The sequence below is a fragment of the Chroicocephalus ridibundus genome, chromosome Z (genome assembly GCF_963924245.1).
Source record: "Chroicocephalus ridibundus chromosome Z, bChrRid1.1, whole genome shotgun sequence".
NCBI lineage: Eukaryota > Metazoa > Chordata > Aves > Charadriiformes > Laridae > Chroicocephalus > Chroicocephalus ridibundus.
Window position 1 is genome coordinate 23616431 of NC_086316.1, and position 17890 is coordinate 23634320.

General features: G+C 41.7%; 1 protein-coding gene across 3 annotated transcripts; it reads left to right on the top strand.

The window, feature by feature from the left end:
• Nucleotides 1–6933: 6933 nt before the first annotated feature.
• STARD4 (StAR related lipid transfer domain containing 4) lies at nucleotides 6934–17196 on the top strand. Of its 3 annotated transcripts, XM_063321433.1 has the most exons (6): nucleotides 6937–7115; nucleotides 7413–7542; nucleotides 9484–9533; nucleotides 11100–11226; nucleotides 12266–12380; nucleotides 12916–17196. In XM_063321433.1, exons 2-6 carry the CDS (start codon nucleotides 7438–7440, stop codon nucleotides 13149–13151), a joined length of 633 nt encoding a protein of 210 aa, XP_063177503.1. In that variant the 5' UTR covers nucleotides 6937–7115; nucleotides 7413–7437; the 3' UTR covers nucleotides 13152–17196. The 3 variants fall into 3 exon arrangements, with proteins under 3 accessions (XP_063177504.1, XP_063177503.1, XP_063177502.1); XM_063321434.1 differs by lacking the exon at nucleotides 9484–9533 and having other exon boundaries at nucleotides 6934–7115; XM_063321432.1 differs by lacking the exon at nucleotides 6937–7115 and having other exon boundaries at nucleotides 7122–7542.
• The last annotated feature ends 694 nt before the right edge of the window (nucleotides 17197–17890 follow it).

The window sequence follows — 17890 nt, forward strand, 5'->3', positions numbered from 1 at the left end:
AAGACTCCATGTACACTGCTATAATACTGATACTACTGCTATGCACTGCTACTATACACTATTGCTACTTACACCATGCTAATGATGCCTTGTGATCATTGCTTCTGGAAAAGAAGACGGGATGTTTTAAAAAACAGTGTATTCAGATTACACTGAAGGGACTAGCCAGGAGAGGAACAGAATTCGTTAATTTGAAATTCTCTCGTAGAAAAGATTATAGCAGTTTCTTACTATCAGACTACACAGGCAGATAAAGCACAAAGGGGACAGCTCTACCTTTTATTCTTCAAATCAAGAAGAACCAAGTCAGCATTTGAGCCTCCTAACTGGTTTTTCAGTCAGCTTTGAGAATAATGTGAAGGTAGATTTTTTGCAAGGACAGAGTTAGAGTGTATACTAAATAAAATATATAAACAAAGGATTAATCATCATTCAGGAAAATCATGGTTCTTCCAGATACAAAGAGGCGTTATTCTGCAGTTCATTCTCCTAAACACCATATCCCAGTGGGATGCATAAAGGAAATAATTAGGGCTAGCTTTTTACTTTCTGTCTACAGCAAAGTGTAGACAATATTTGTCCTGACCCACAAATGGCACATAAGAGAAAGGTACGGTACTATGGTTTAGCTTAAGTCATTAGATCACGTTAATTAAAGGAATATCTAACAAATTTCAAAACTTTATAAGGCCTTAGCAACGCTTTAATAAGGAAAATTAGCCCCCTTTCCTATCATTATTTGGTTTTAGCAGTACTTTCTAGTGCAGCCGCTTCAGCAAAAAAATATTTATTTTGCTTTTCTGCCATCTTGTGGCGTAACCGCAAAATGCACTTTAAAACAGTAAAATTGCTGGTTTGTGAAGAGATTGCTTTTTAAATATTATTTGGCCTAAACTGTTCTCCAGGCCACCACCCCATCTCCCTAAACAGCATTGCAGCTTGTGACAGCATGGATCTTCAGTCCAACGAGTTTCTCCATCAACTTGATCCCACCAAAAGAAATAGTGTCGACTACTTCTGGGCCACATCACTTCAGATGAGTCAGTAGAAAGTTTCAAGAAAAGAATGGTTTTAGTTAAATATTAGGCCTGCTGTGCAACTTGCATCTTTCACATAAGGAAAGGCTGAGAGAGCTGGGACTGTTCAGCCCGGAAAGGAGAAATCTCAGGGGGCGACCTTATCAATGCATACAAATGCCTGGAGGGAGGGTGCACAGAGGACAGAGCCAGGCTCTTTTCAGTGGTGCCCAGTGACAGGACCACAGGCAATGGGCACACACTGAAACACAGCAGGCTCCCTCTGAACTTTTTCACTGTGACGGTGACTGACCACTGGCACAGGTTTCCCAGACAAGTTGCAGAGTCTCCATCCTTGGAGATACTTAAAAGATGCCTGGGAATGGTCCTGGGCAGACAGCTCTAGGAGGCCCTGCTTGAGCAGGGGAGTTTGACCAGACGACCTCCAGAGGTCCCTTCCAGCCTCAGCTATTCAGTCATTCTGTGATTCTATGTGTCTGCAGTGAAGAATAGTTTTAAAGGGCTATGAAGCCCATGTGTTTTTTGCAACACAGAAGGTCTGGGTCTAGAAAGTCTGAATATTACCATGAAACTTGGTGCCTGTGCAAAGGCCCTAAATCTGCAGAACTCCTACATACGTGAAGTGTTTTCTAACTTTCACAGTTAAAAGCAGCATATCTGAAAAAAACCCAATGTTTTGAACAGTATTCGCAGTTGCAAGTACTTTCCACTGCTTGAAATTAATGAGATCTCTTGCACCAGTGGGCAGGTTCAAGTAAGTTCAAGTCTCTTGTCCTGGTAACATTGAGCACAATAAACAGATCAGGAAAATTGAGTGGTCAGAATAGAGTAATGGAAAACACAATGTTCGTGACCAAATTGAGCACTGGTCTAGGAACAGATCAGTTGATCAATCAACAAATCATAGCACTCTTCAATATCCTACAGAAATTACTAATCTGAAAAAAACCCAACAATCATTAGTGGTATCTCAAACAGAATTGTACTACAGAATATGTATTGGCACAGACATTGCAGCTACTTTTTGTAACTCCATAACTACTAAAAAAGATTCAGTCTGAGACTAAATATGTTGGACCACTTTGATAATCACCCTGCACTGATACACTACATTCTATTTGCCAGGAAATAAATAGTTTAAAAATCCATCAAGAAAATTGTGCTTTTCCCTCAAAAGTGTAAAGCAATACTGTTATTTAGTTACATTTTATGTCTCAAAAAGCTGTCTAATGACTCTTGCCAACCCATCAGTCAAAGGGAATGCAGGTGCCCAAAAGAATAAAGGATGCCAGGCCCCATTATCTCCAGACTTCTGCATGGGAATTCTCTGACGCCTCTAATTGCGCAAACCTTAGTCAATGCTCGTACAAAGCAGAAAGCTCCTAGTGAAGCAGAAAATTAGGGGAAAATCACAGCTTTTCAACTTGCGTGTAGCTGTTGATTAGCTGGTAAAAAGCAGTTAGAAAGCAGGAAGCCTGTTCAAACACTGATCTTGGACTGGCCTTTCTATTTCCAAAATTCAGATTTGATTCTGAGGAGCTGTACTAATTTAATTTTAAAGGGAGATACTGCATCTCCATACGGTCAGGCCAGCTCAACAGGCAAGGAGCAGCCTTGGGAGGACAAAATGTGGTATAAAGTGTCTGTTAAGACAAAACAGGCTTTCTCAATAACTTTTTTAGAGTTCTCTGTGTGACATAAATTCAAATTATATTTAAGTTTGAGATTATCAAATACATTATTAAGGGCAGCCTGTTAGCTCTAGAATCATTGAATACGAGGTTGGAAGGGACCTGAAGGATCGTCTTTCTATCTGGAAAGGGCACTAGAGACATTTAAATTTAAGAGAAATATATTGGTCAGAATAACTTCAATGAAGCAGCCATGTGAGGAGAAATAACTGGACTCCAGACGATCCAATGTGAATCAACAGAAGCCGTTTATTAAGCACAGATCATCATCTTTTATACCCTGTGTTGTAGCCGTACATGCCACTTGCTTATTTCTGATTAGCGCGTTACACTGTCCACGCGCTGTGCATGCAGTTCATTCACAGATCAGATTGGTTACAAGAATTCACATAGTAAATTGCTTAGTCATTAGCACAACATGTTTTCTACCTTCTCAGTTCCTGTTTTTCCCATGTACTAATTCCATCTTCTACCACCTGTTTTGCTCTTAATCTAATCTCTCATAGTAGGGAGGCTGGCTCACATGACCATTTTCTCTCAGACACATTCCTACAGCCATGTGCCATTTGTTCTTCTTCTTCCAACAGCTGGAGTTCAGGTTTGATCCAGTAAAATACTTCAGTACTGTTTTGCATTGGAACGAGCCTGCTGAGCCTCATGTAGGAGTGAGCACAATATATAATAACGGTTCTATACGCTTTGATACACAAGCAGAACTTGGTCCAGTATGTTTGGTAAACTGCACACATTTTGTTATCTCCAAACACACTTGCAAGCCATTAGGGTTAGATGTGTACAGTTCCTTCTATTTGAAAACCACCCAAAGTATCCTCCTTACTATTTCTTATGCATTCTACAGAGGAACACCTTCAGCAATCAAACTCATTTTTAGGCATGGGCTAACTAAAATTAAACTCCAGTAGTTAGTCTCACACTTCTCCATACAATATTATTTCTAGGATGAAATACCAAGTATTCTAAGACAATAATTCATCTTCATGGAGGTAAACACAGCAGTTTTCAGAATAAATTTGATTTTATCAAGTTATTTTCAAGTTGGGGGACAGAGGTATTTGGAGCTTTTGACTGTTCATGGACCTCACCCATCCCAGTAATCAAAATTCCTCTGTGTGACGTGGGGAATGACAAGAGGAACAGATCTTCTTCTACATCAATACTGCATACCTCAGGGGTGATATGGATCTGGTGTAATTTGGGAGTAGATCAGGAGTTATTGCTGCAGAGCTATGCAACAGAAATCAGGAGGAAGGAGCAGCAAAGGCTCAGCTATGGCATGGTTAGCAACATTTAACATTTGCCTCCTCATAGCACTTTCCTCACACAGGCACAGGATCAGCTGGTTGCACTGTAGGTATTGCTGTAGTTAGCGAAGGAACATATGCCAGGAAATGCATACAGCATCACTCGTACATCAGTTATCTCAGGGGCTTCACTGACGCTTTCCACTTCACAGTTGGAAAGCCTAGGAGATACAGAAGTACCCATCTCATTGTGGTGAAGAACTAGTTTCTAAGCTCTGAAAGCATCCAGTTGGCCCAAATCATAAGATTAATACTGAATATCAGAATGTAGAGCATCCAGGGGCTTTACAGAAGACTTGCAGTCCTCCTAAGCTTAAGAAACTTGGTGTATGAGCTGCCAGAGAAGCTTTCAAGAGACCAGGCAGCCTTCCATTAAAACCTGTCCAGTCTGTGGAAACATGACACATTTCTACAAATAAGGTTTTATTCAAAAAGCATAATTTTCCAATAAAAACTTGTCATTCCCTACTTTAAGAAAAAGAAGTTTCCCTCTAAAAAAGTTTCCCTCCCTCACCAATGAACAAGCTTACATTGGTGGTTTAAACTAGGTAACAGCGCATGGGGAGGGAAAGTCATACTCAAAGGCAAGAAAACACTAGGCTTCAAGATGTGAAACATGGCAGGGAAGAATGGAGAAAGCAGCCAGGGGCTGGTCACGTGTACAATTTTTCACTCACAGGAAGATACCAGACAGGAGTCTGAAGGAAGACAGGTAAAATAGGTTCCTATAATGTCACTCTGCTTTCAGCTCAACCACTCTTGATTCTGTATTGTAAAATTTCAAGGATTGCATCTTCACTTTTTGTTTAGTATGTCCTGAAAAGCACAATCTTTGTTTAGAGACCCATTTTCATTTAAGGAAAAATGACCAAGAGCTGTAAACTGCAAGAGGAGCTAGGGGCAGTTCAAAACGCATGGTGTAAAGCCATGTACTGAGAACACAACCATGTTCAAGGCATTAATTTTGGGAGCCAGCACTGACCAAAATGAACAACATACTACCGCACAAAGATCTGTTGTCACCCCACTCTTTCTAACCACCTACTTGTTGCCCCATTTCTTTTTCTGCCCTTCCAAGAGTTTGGTCTTTTTGCATGGATGTTGTCTGATGTGATTCTGTTGGATTGGGTTGGGTAAAGTCCAGTGAACGGTGCAATTCTGCAGGAAACAAGCAGTTACACATACTTTGAAGTCTGCTTCAGCTGTGGGCTGACCACAGGTGCTGCCTTATTCCTAAGAATCTGGTCTGTTTGCTGATTTACAGAGCAAAGCAGAACTTCAATACTTGTCAAAAGCCTGCTCAACCACATTGCAAGAACTGCTGACTGAAAGCAACAGTATCTCAGGCTTTCTTACCGCAATGTGTCACTTGCTGTACTCTGCACCATCTTAAGCCCTTTGTGGCCGGACAAATACTGTGTTTTCAGTTTCAGATGCTGTGACAAAAGTCATAGCTAACAGCAACCCAGGAGCACTGACCCAGGGAAAACGCTCATCCCTGCTCCTGCCAACCTGTCCTGGTTTGAGGTAAAACAGAAACAATTTTCTGTTCAGTAATTTTATTTTTCAGCTAAGCCACTTCTAGCTAACTGAACTCTCTAAAATTAATGGCATATTGTCCAGACACTATTTGCTCCCAGAGAGATGAGACCTGATGGTTTCCAATTTATGCCAAGGAAGGGTATGCAGAGAGGCTCTTGCTTATACTTATTGCTGTAACAACCAACGTCAGCTATCTTCGTTACTTGTCCCATTGGAGGGTTGGAAGCGCAAGAGCATAGAGGGGTCGCACCTGTGGGGAGAAGCAGACAGGACAGGCGACCCAAAACTGACCAACAGGGTATTCCATCCCATCTGCCCCATGCTCAGTATAAAAGCTGAGGGATCAAAGGGGTCAGCCCTCTTTCTTTGATGGATGGCATTGGAGAAGGACTCTGTCTGTTCATCTGCCTTAGATCCTGATTCGTGCATTCCTGGATCCAGTTCCTGAGTTCAGTTCCTGTCCGTCGCTGAGTCCAGTCTGGGATTTTCCCTGTGTTTGCCTGTGATGTGATCATCATCCTGGGAGCTCGATACGGTTTTGTATATATTCTATATATTTCATTATTTTTGTAATTATTATTTTATTAATATTTTCATTAGCTTCTTTTTTTAAACTCCTAAGTCTCATTCTCTCTCTCACTCCTCTCCTTGGAGGGTGAGGTGCGGGAAAGCATCTGTTATTCATTTCAATCCAGCCCAAACCACACCACCACCACATCTGCGCTTACACAACAGGTCCCAGCTGAACGGTGAATCCCTGGGACGCTTCAACTGCAAAGCTGCAAACCTGTGTAAATCTCAATAAAGTCATATTAAAAAAGCCTTTACAAAGCGACAGCAACAGGCCACAGGTGAGAAGCTGAGCCCTGGCGCAAGCCTGGCCCGATGACTGAAGCCTGCTCCCAGGCGCTGCTGTGGTGACAGGCTGTCGCCGAAGTCGATGGGGCCCAGCCCGGTGTTACCGGGACAGGAGACGAGACGGGCCGCGCCAACGCCCGTCCCGCCGCCCCGGCGACGCGAGGCGAGTCGAGTCGAGTCGAGTCGAGTCGAGTCGAGTCGAGTCGAGTCGAGTCGAGTCGAGTCGAGTCGAGTCGAGTCGAGTCGAGTCGAGTCGAGTCGAGTCGAGTCGAGTCGAGTCGAGTCCCAACCAGGCGAGGCGAGGGAAACCCGCCTCCAGCCGCCCTGGAGCTCGCAGTGGCGCTTATCCCCGCCCCCTCCCCATCACGCCACTCCCTCCACCCAATCAGAACGCCCCGCTCCTCCGCCGCAGCCAATGGGAGGGCGTCCTCCTTCCCCCGCGTCATGACGACACGCCGGCAACCATTTCGAGAGGTCGCGTGATAGGAGGCGGTGGCGGGCTAGCTCCCTGCCCGCCCTCGGCGAGGCGCGCCGCCATTGGCTACACCGGGAGGCCGGCGGCGCTCTCATTGGCTGCCGGCCATCGCCCGGTGGGCGGCCGGGGTCGGCCGGCAGTGCCGCCGCCAGGGGGTGAGTGCGGAGGAGGCGGAGGGCCGAAGCTGCGGGTGAGTGCGGGGGGCCGGCGGCGGGGGGCCGGCGGCCGTCACGCCTTGCCAACGGCCGGGCAGCTCTAGGGGAGGCCCGTTGGCCGACGGCCTGAGCCCGCTCCCCTCCCGCCGGGCTGAGGGGCCCTGACGGCCGCCCGCTGTCCCCAGAGCCAAGCGGGCACTTGTGTGGGGTGGGCGGCGGTGGTGTCCGTTTCTGCTCTCTCCGTTCCAAGTGTGTGGATTTATGTGGGTCGTGCTGCTGTTGGCGTCCCTAAGGTGGTGGTCCTGCCCTGGTGGCTGCCCCTGTGTTCGCAGGTGCCTTCAAGCCGGAGGGGAGCCGATGGATCTGCTGCCGGATGCAGCGCCCCTGGCCACCAAGCTGCGGAACACTCTGGTTCAGTACCACAGCATCCCAGACAGCGAATGGCGGGTCGCCAAGAGAACCGTGAGTGCTCCGGGCGCCTTCCTGCCTTGCAGCCCCGTTTGCGCTCTCAAGGAAGCTGAGGTCACCCGTGTCTCGGGGGGGAGGGGGGGCTGGGGAAGGGGAGGGGGGAGGAGAAGAGCTTATTATGGCATATAATACGTGTGTAAAGCATTTAGCAAATTCTTGCAGGGCTTTCATATGAAAGTGAAACCACCCTTCTAGGACAGTACAGCTTTGGATGGTGGAATGTGTTTTTCCTCTTTACAGACGTACTCTGTCATTCCTTCTACCCATTTTCAGGGAAGTATCTCATAGAAGAATCATACCGCTGTAAGACTATAGGCTTTTCTTAAAGAAAATTGTGGAAACACTTCTAGCACTAGCAGTGTTGCAAGATGCTCACTTGTACTTTCAACAGACCAGCCACAGCCAGTTGGTAGGCTCTGCCAGCCTCTGGAATCTCTTTCGTCTGTAATACTTCAACCCATCATGCTTCAGCTTCCAAATGTTTTCCTCTTAAAAAGTGAGATCATTCTTAATTCTTTCTCTCCTATTGCTTCAAGTTTCCAGTGCCTTCAGAGCTCACACATCATTGTAAGTTTTCTTCCATGAAAGAGAATGCAATTCCTGCTTTCTCCAAGCAGTTTGCCATACTTCTTTTGAGCTGCTTGACTTAATTCTGAGTTCTGCTTCATCAAGCTGGTGCATCAGTTCTAGGCTGGATGAACACTTTTTAGTCCTGTCCTGCATAGGAGGTAGAAACATATTTTGGTATCTCAGTGTAGCAATGTGATAGGACTAGTGTAAATTTCTGTCTTTCCCCTTTTCTTACAATGGCTTGGGTGAGTCTCGTTGTTTTTTTTTTTTCCTTTATGGGCAGACATTGGTAAGAGAGGGTCACGTGTTCCAAATGTAACTTGATTGTTTGCAAAATTAACAAATTCACTGTCATGAGAGGGAGGAACAGAGTATCCAAGCCTTTCACTCCTGAAAAACACATACACCACCTCTGTTCTGCTAAATGCTAAGTTTTTTACCTATACCATTGTATTCCTTTAGGAAATTACCTGAATCTCACTGTTTCAGATCAGGTTACTCCCCAGATTTTACCACTGTAAAATTCCAGTTGTCTTTCCTTCCTGTCTCCCTTCCTGCCTGCCTTCCTTGTGTTTTGGTACTGTGCTATGTAAAAGAAATTCAGAGCTTTATCTGCCTACCAGGGAGATGTGTTTTGCCACTAAATATCTTAAACAGTTCTGTATGCAGTACTTACGCTACTGTTCTTAGGACATTTGTGCTTATGTAATCATGATTCCAAACAAAAAGGAGCCATATGGTACTCTCTTTAACAACAAAATTCAAAGATTTTGTACAGAGGTTCCATTTAATAGTTAGATAAAAATCAGAATACGCTGTTTTCTTCATTTTCTCTGAATAGACTACTGCTTTTGAGAAACTTCTTGTCAGGCATTTAAGAGAGAAGGGTATCTTAAACTTTCTTGTCTGGCACTGTCAGCATCTCCTGCACTCATCTGTCTGGTTATGTGCCACAGGAGTGCAAACAGAAGTTGCGTGGTCTTCCTGCCTGAATAGTGTCCAGATAATGGCTTTCCAGTTGCCTTTTAATTGAAAGGCTTTTTCTAGTACTGTGGTTCCATTATTCATAGTAAACTGGCTTGTCCTGCCAGGACACATTTCTGCGCAGTCTTCTATCATTTTACCCCGAGAAAGGCAGTTGACTGATTTTTTTGAAAAAATGGAATATTAGGGGTAAAAGATGTCTGAAGCATCTGCTTCTGTTCTTAAGTAAAGTGTACAGAAGTGTCCAGGTCAATGAGCACTTTGGGGTGAATCATAGTAAATGGTAAAATTGTTTGCTTTTCTTCAGAAAAATTGAAGAATTTTCTGGACATCTTATAATTGTAAGTAGGTGACAATTATCATCGTATCTTCCATTTTCAGAAAGATGCGACTGTGTGGCGTAAACCATCAGAGGAATTCAGTGGATACCTGTAAGTGGGCCTGCAGAGCAGATACTTTTTTGATGTTCCACAGATTTGTTTTGTAGAGATTAGAAGTGAAGGTTGTGGATTCTACATACAGTCTGTGTATTCAGCTACGTGGATTCTGCAGAGGAGAAGCTAGGTGGATCATCTAGTGTGCCTGTACCATTTCTTTTTCATGCTATACCTTGATGCTTTAGTATTGCCTGGTGTCTAGAACAACAAACAATGAAAACTGGGGAACACACCACAAAACTCCCATTGGCTGAAGTGGGCAACAACGTATGCCCAGACTTTTTGGAAAGAAGGTCTGCAAACCACAGAATTAAGTCAAGGTTCAGTAGGTCCAAAGTGTTACTGGGTGACAACCCAGTCAGTGCTTGGACTGTTACAGTGACTATGCAACTGCAATAGAGTAAAATATCAAGCGTGTATTTATGGGAAAGATGTGTGATATAAAGGCCTTTCCTGCATGAGCTTCAGTCACTGGGTTCTGTTGGTATCTGTAGGTTTAGGTAGAGAAATAGTTACTAGAGGATGTCACCCTGAAAAAATGGGAAGTTGTCTGAAAAGGTGGTGTTTGAAAGTATCTTAAAGACTGATACTACGTTCTGTGGAATTTAAGTCCCGTTAAATCTGCAAGAGCTGATGACACCAGACACCAAGAGTCTGCTGACTGTGCAGGGCCATGGGGACACTGACAGCAACAGGTTGTATAACTTGAACCACTGCCAAGAGGGCAGTGGCTGCTATGTGCAGGTGAAGACTCCAGGGTGGTTGTGTATACACCTGGCACTTTGAAGAACTTTACAGACACCTACCTAGAAGCCACTGGCATGTTCACGTGGTCCTCCAGTTACGAGTATGCAGCTCAGATTGGCTCCAGCCAGGTAATTATGAGTGAATATGGGCGAATTGCACAAGCGAATAGATGAATCTGTTGCTTGACCTACTATTAAGAGCAGCGTAATGAATAAGAAGTGTTTTGAAAGTAATGGTCCTGATGGAGTCTTCCCCTTCAGAGCGGGCAAGTAAACAATATCTCTGGTGTCTACTAAATATATCCGATAACAAGTGAATGTTCTGTAATGTCTTATACCAAATTATTTCATTTGGTACTTTTATATACCACCAAAGCATAACATAGTTTCTCATTAGCTTTGTTCCACTACTGTTACTTCTACTTTATGAAAAATGTTTTTCCTGTTGTATTCCTGCACTCCTTTCTTTTTGCTTTTACCTTTACTTGTCTCTGGTGGACTCCCTTGCTTGCCCAGGAAGAAGAGCAAAATAACAAGTTGTTAGAGAAATAAACATGATGATTTTTATCTGAGGAAGGAGTTTGCCATTTACAAAACAGTGATTACCACGTAAGGACAAAGTTTCTCAGAATAACATTTATTGCAGAGAAGAATAGATGCACCCATAGGTCTTTTTCTGTACTGTTTTTCTGATACAATTGCCCACTGACCGTAGCTCTGGGTTTCAAGGTATTATAGTAAGTGTGCTGTTGCAAATCAATGGAATATTTATAAAGAATTTCTCACTTTTAAATGTGAACATATGTTTCTCTAGCTACAAAGCTCAAGGAGTGGTGGAAGATGTTACTAACAGAATAGTGGATCATATTCGCCCTGGACCTTATAGGCTAGACTGGGACAGCTTAATGACTACAATGGACATCATGGAAACCTTTGAAGAGGTGAAGACTTGTTTAGATTCTGAAGGGAAATGTGTATAGTGTATAGATGCATATATGAATTTAACAGTACAGCAGAGTACTCATTCCAACCAATACTAATATTTTTTTGCATGCACATGGGATATTGTGCATACATGTGGCAGGTGACCTCAGATGATGCTTTGTGGCTGCATAGTCCTATTCTGAAGGCTGAAGTTCATCTTTCCATCAATGCTAAAAATAAAGGAGTAAAACTTGGTCGGTCACAATTTTCTCAGGCCTGGGAGCTCTGTTAGCTTCTTATAAAATTCACATACGGAGAGTTACAGTGTGATATTTTATATGCCAAAGCCTTTTTATGCAGCATGCTGGGAGACAAAATAATTCATGCTAAGGGGCAGGACTTGCTAAAGAAAGGTAGGTTTGAAGTTGATTACAGAAGAGCTGATAGCCTTCCTTTGGTTACGGGGGACTTCAAAACCCTGTGGACATCTGGCTTGAACATGGATTCTCTTCTGCTCTGGTTCTCTAAGATTTATATGGCAATGTATTTTTGCTAATTATTCCCTAAAATTTATGCAAACTCTATTGTCTTATAAGATCACCTTTTTTAAAGAATTGTTTCCATTCTGTTTTATTATTCACTTGGTGGATTAAAAATACTTGACAGAGCATCTTAGTGCTGAGAGAGGCCTTTTGCAATTTATTCATGGTCCTTTCGGACTTGCTAAGTAATGGGTAAGCCACATAAAACCCACATGGCTGTCAGTTCCCAGGCATGACGCAGTTCTCTAGTTTTAGTCAGTATGGTTTAAAGGTGCCAGATGTTCTCTGCCCCTGCAGTTCTCAGTTGCAGACTGCAAGTCCTTACAAACGTTGAGCATTTAGACTGAAAATGACACAGCCATTCAGACCTCACTGCAGTTGTTTGCACAGCATTGTTGACAGAGTCTGTGACCTTTGTGGAAAAGGCTAGCTGCCTACAACTGTAATTTTCCCTGTATTCATTATACTAAGTTGCTTTTGTTTTCTTACCCTCCTTATTTTGTCACTCGACAAGAACTGCTGTGTGATGCGCTACACCACTGCTGGCCAGCTCTGGAACATCATAGCACCAAGGGAGTTTGTTGATTTCTCTTACACTACAAGCTATGAAGACGGACTTCTAACATGTGGTAAGGCACCACTTTTATCTGCTTAATTCTTATTTTGCAACAGCTGCTTGGCTTAAGATTTAATTCAAATTAGTTTAGTTCTGCAGTAAGCATTTAAAAATGGTGTAAGATGGCTTCCAACAAGTATTTCAAAGGTATTTTAACATCTTACAGATTTAAAGAAGTGTACAGCCATCCCTGTGTGCCAAGTTTCACTTATGCCAACTGTGCAACAGGAGTGGTAGAGAGAAGTTGAGTGCTCTGACTCAGCTCTTACAGCAAAATGGGTGGAGTAACAACTAGCTAGTAAATGGGAGGATTGTCTTTTTAATGTCAGAATTTCTGCATTTAGCTCTGCTTGTCTGTTGTGGACTTTGGGTGAAGACCAGACAACTTTTATGCATGAAAATACCCAGAAACTTGAAGTGTGTCTGTCGCCTATTAAACTCCCCAAACAGGAACTTGTACATTTTAAATTTCCTGTACCTTTATTTTTTTATCTGTCTCAAATTAATTTCCTTTTTTTGTTGTTGTTGTTTTTTTTTTTCCTTGATAGGTATAAGCCTAGACTATGGAGAGGTGAGACCTAACTTTGTCCGTGGATTCAATCATCCTTGTGGTTGGTTCTGCGTCCCTCTTAAGGACTATCCTAGCCACAGTCTTTTGACAGGCTATATTCAGACTGAACTGCGAGGGATGCTACCACAATCTGCTGTAGACACTGCCATGTCTAGTACCCTGGCCAATTTCTACTCTGACCTCAAAAAGGCACTGAAAACAGACAAACAGTGACGTGAAAGGCAGTGGGTTTCTTGCAATCAAACGATATTGTTTAGCTTAGCATAGGTTAGGTACTCAGTTAAAAAGTGAGTAACATTGTTCCTGACTTTATGTTGAAGGATCCAGACAACTTTATAAAGAACTTTTTGATGTGATACTTAGCCTACATTCCAAATTATTGGTGTGAGATTCTGTTTCCTTCTCAGCACTCTTCAGCTGTGTGAAGAGTAGTCTGAATCTATAAACTCCTGGCTTCCTAGGTAGAAAGCACAAGATGTGTCTGTGGACTTGAAAAATGCAGCATGAAGTCAGCTCTCACCAACAGTATTGAGAGTGGAGTGCTAGGGATTTTTCTGGTGCAGGTCGCTGTACAGGCAGCATCTCATTGAAGATGTAATTTTGTAATATATATATTTTTATATTTACTTAAATTTTTTGATTTATTTAGTTTGTACAGGTGCATCTATAATTTGTTTTTTAAAAATTGCTTTGATTTATGGATATAAATCAAATATATAAATCAAATAAAATATGATAGGGATATTACATAGCTAAGGTGTTAAACGATACTATTCATAAGAAAATGATTTGCTCTTGTTAGCAAAAATAAGCATTCATTAGTAGCATTTCTTCAGTGTTGTAATTGTAACAAGTACTCATTATTGGCATTTCTTCAGTGTTGTAATTGTAACTTAATTAACTGTTGTATATAACAGTCTCAGTGCATAGATAAAGAAATGCCCTTACAGCTGATCCAAAGCTCATTTAAGTCATTGGGTGTCTTTCCATAGTTTTTAGTGGGCTTTTAATCATGCAGTTGTCAAAATTGCAAACCTCCAATGGATCTTCTGTGATACTCTGCATTTCTAAAGAATTTTTTACTTAAATTTGCATGTAATTGTGTGTGGCTTGGGGTTTTTCTGTCTTAACTGAAAATCCTGGATTACTAAAGCAACAGAAAGGACCAGTAACTTGCTTCAGGTATATTGGTGTAGCCACAACAGCACAGACTGCCAGTGTGCTGGTACAGCACAGTAGAGTGTTCTGTGGTAATGCCCCTACATAGATCTTTGCAATAAATTAAATTAGCATCTTAAAACATGAGCAGCTGAAGGCCAAAACTCAAGCTGCAGAATTGCTCAGATCTGGTGGAGGATGGAGGGTAAATTTTTTAAGGATATTTAGCAGGTGCTAACAAAAGATTGCTGTCTATGCTGCTTGGAACCTGCATTCTCTTTAAAGCCTGACATTAAGCTTTTAATGTTGGTATGCGTCATTTGCTCAAGTGAGATTGTAATTATTCCTGTGTTTTACCAGTGCTACTAGAGGCCAATTTAGCTGTGTTGTAGTTAGGGAAAGTACCTTGGAGCCCTAATATTTTGGGGCTAGTTGTATACATACAATCCAAGGACTGGTTGTGAACTCTCAGGAAAAAAAAAATTGATGAAAATGGTTGCCCTGTAATGTTGGCTCTTTTGACACCAGCCACTGTAGCTGAACTCTGAACAGTGGGGACTTTTCTTTCTCATTGCTCAGGCAAAGAAGTAGAAAAAACATGACGCAGAATATAGCGAGAGCTCTTCCATCATGCTTCATGTATTAAGGCACTTAGTACTGTTTAAGACAGTTAAAAACAATGGCATCAAACAGCCTTTGGTGTCTTCATAGACAGAAAATGTCATCTCCCTGTTAGGTTTTGTGTATTCTGCAGTTCTCTCTGAACTCCTTGGTTACTCTTCCTATCTTTTCTATCTTCCTTGTTTCCCCCACAGTACTGGAAGTTCACAAGGTGATTCTTCACCACTAAGGAATGAGTGTCAGCAGACACCCTTTTTCCTAAATGCTAGGGTCCACTCCTTTCTACTAGTGGTATGGAGGCAAGTATGAAAGCCCTAGCAATACTGGTCTGTGGGATGAATCCTGACTTGATTATAGAGGGAGCTGTGTAAAGTGTACCCTATTTATTCTTCCCAATTATAAAGACTACATCTATAGTGAATCTGCATATTTGTGTCTTCTTTTTTTAAAACTGCTGGGACTAACTAATTGAGGGGTTGTGATACAGATGGATATAGAGAAAAATATTCCATTGCTCTGTAAAAAGACCAGTTTAAATCTACACAGAGGCACTTCAGTGCTGGAGAAATGGGTCAAAAGGAGCACAAGAAACTTACAGGATGATGTTTGTACAACGCTAGGCACTGCAGAAAAGATTGAGGTCTCTGTTCCAAACACCCATTATAAGGGCTTTAAAACACCTCTAGAGTATCTCTCCTTATTTAGTGTTCAGTGAAATGGCTTTTTATGCTTTCAGTGAAGATAGGCTGATGAAGCACAGAGCAGCTGAGGAAAGAAGAACTTGTGTTTAAATGGAAGAACATTGCTAGTTTATTTTAAGTACGATGATGTTTTTAATAAAAAATTTCTCCGTGCAGGTTTCCTTTTTGTCAACAGATTTGTTTTCAGTAACAGGCCTAGAAATGGAAAGATTTTGTGAATGAGAGCAAAGTTTCTGAAAGGAAAGTAGGCCTTCTATTTTGCATTACAGTAATTTTTTCCTTAAACACTGATTAAACTTGCTTTGTGTCTTTTAACAGACATAGCCTATTGCTTTGCAAGTTATTCTGAGCAGTCAAGTGAATAACAGAGACTGTCAGAGACAGAACAGAACCAGATTTTATTTTATTTTTAAATCAATAAAAGAGCATAGTACAACTCTCCAGTTTTCAGATGAGGAGATATCATGGAAGGTGCTAACGAATTTTAAGAATTTATTTTGTGGAATCTCACAGTTCTAAAAATTTTTCTGATGTAGGAGTGCGGTGATTGACAATGTGTGCTGATTATGCTGCTGAAGCAATGCATAGCTGATACCCCTTCAGTCATTATTCCAAGCAGTTCAGCTATAGAGTAATACAGAACTAGAAGAAGGATGTCCAGTTTCATAGTGTGTTGTATTTATTTGAAATGAAAACCTACTTTCTTTTATGTATCTAAGGATTGAGAGGAGTGTTAGATTTTGAGCACAACTGTTCTTTAACCAGAGTACATTCAGAACCAAGAAAGCCACAAAATCAAGTATTTATCCGATCGGAACCTCTTTTCCCACCATGGTGTTGTTTTCCTTCTAAGTTAGTGGACAATCTAGATGGAGCCAGGACAGTAAAAACTGGAAAGCAGTTGAAAGGATAAAGTGCAAGAGCCCATATTTTGCTTATTAGCAGGTAGTGGGAGACAAAGTAAATTACCTAGTATAGATTTCTGTCTTGCTCACAGAAGCAGAACTTCTGCAGGTTTGTGACATTCGACAGTACTTAGGAGTGTTTCAGTTAAACTGGAATATAGTTATCTGAATGTGACTTCTGAACAAGGTGTCCAAGAATAGCAGAGAACAGTTTTTGCTAGGGAAATGGCATGTATATAGACACATCAAAATTATTTTTATATGACTAGTATTTTTAAAAAAAAAAAAATTTTCAGGGCTTTAGGCAATATGACAGTCTAATTTTGGCACTTTAACTAGGTTCTCTATGTGTGGATGGGAAACGTGGCTGAAGATAAGATAATTTTCATGTTTGGCTTCTGTTCCTCATCTAAACCCTCCAGCATTAAACCTTGCTTGTAGTTGTGCTCCATGTTTTACATATGCAGAAGACAGAAATAGGGCTAAGTTCAATTTGGGGGCAGTCTAAGGTACTCTACCACAGCCTTCTGGGAGGCAGACTGGTACTTCAGATAGGTACTCTGGGAACCGCACAAGCCCTGATCTCAAATTTGATGAATATAGAACCGTGAAACATGCTGAATTTATAAAACATAAAAAGAGTGCACAATTCCTCCAGTAATCATAAATAACCAGAACTGTTTTGATGGTGTGACCTGGTGATTCAGCCTAAGAGGTTCACTGCTGTATCTAGTGAAACCAGTCAAGTCGTGCCCATGTTCAGAAAGTCAGTCTATCTTAACAGTGGTTTTAACTGATTGTGTTCAGCACTTAAGAGATTGTATTTATATTTTGAATGCAATTGCAGAATAAATTAAAACATGAATTCCAACAGACTCATGGTGTGGTTTTTTCAATACTTGTGCAGGCGGATGTATCGGGTTACTTTTTGGGGAGTCACGCCTGATGATGTAGTTATTCAGCTGCATGGTGTTCTCTAATGCTATCAATTCATCTCCTTAACTTTGAAAGCCAAAAAGCCAGTCTTTACTTAGGAACTTGATTTAGGCTGAGGAAGATGCACAGCTCAGATTTTTGCTAAATTGAAATCTCTTGAAAACTGTACAAATAGGATTTTCTCAAAGCTTACATTCTTTTCTTTTTTTTTTTTTTCCCTTGTAATGGTCCCATGATTGCTGTGCAAGAACTTTATTATTGTGTCTTAGTATCACTTACTTTTTAGCAGGTTTAAGAAATGGTTTATTAACCATGAAAATTATGTTAATCCAAAACACATGATCCTGTAGCACCTTGCAAAAGGCATATAGATGTACATTAGGGTTATAAAGCATGCTGCAACACGTATTTTGACATGTATTTAATTAGCACCTACAGAAACAAAGGAAGAAAATGCCTGTATGTTACGTAGAAGCTTTCCTTGTTACTCTTACTAAGCCTCCTTAAAGGCAGGAGAGTTCTGTAGCATTTGACTTCAGAGCGAAGAGTTGCAGCCCTCTTCTGTTCCTGAGAAAAGGAACTGTGACCTCTGAAATACAGCACACTGTCGAAGGGCATGTATCATGTCACC

What these genes read in the sequence shown, in the direction of transcription:
- STARD4 (XM_063321432.1), top strand. Translation starts at nt 7,342, where the DNA reads ATGTGGGTCGTGCTGCTGTTGGCGTCCCTAAGGTGGTGGTCCTGCCCT. An exon ending in GGCGGGTCGCCAAGAGAACC is followed by an intron (nt 7,543 to 9,483) that starts GTGAGTGCTCCG and finishes TTCCATTTTCAG; the next exon opens with AAAGATGCGACTGTGTGGCG. An exon ending in AGACGGACTTCTAACATGTG is followed by an intron (nt 12,381 to 12,915) that starts GTAAGGCACCAC and finishes TTTCCTTGATAG; the next exon opens with GTATAAGCCTAGACTATGGA.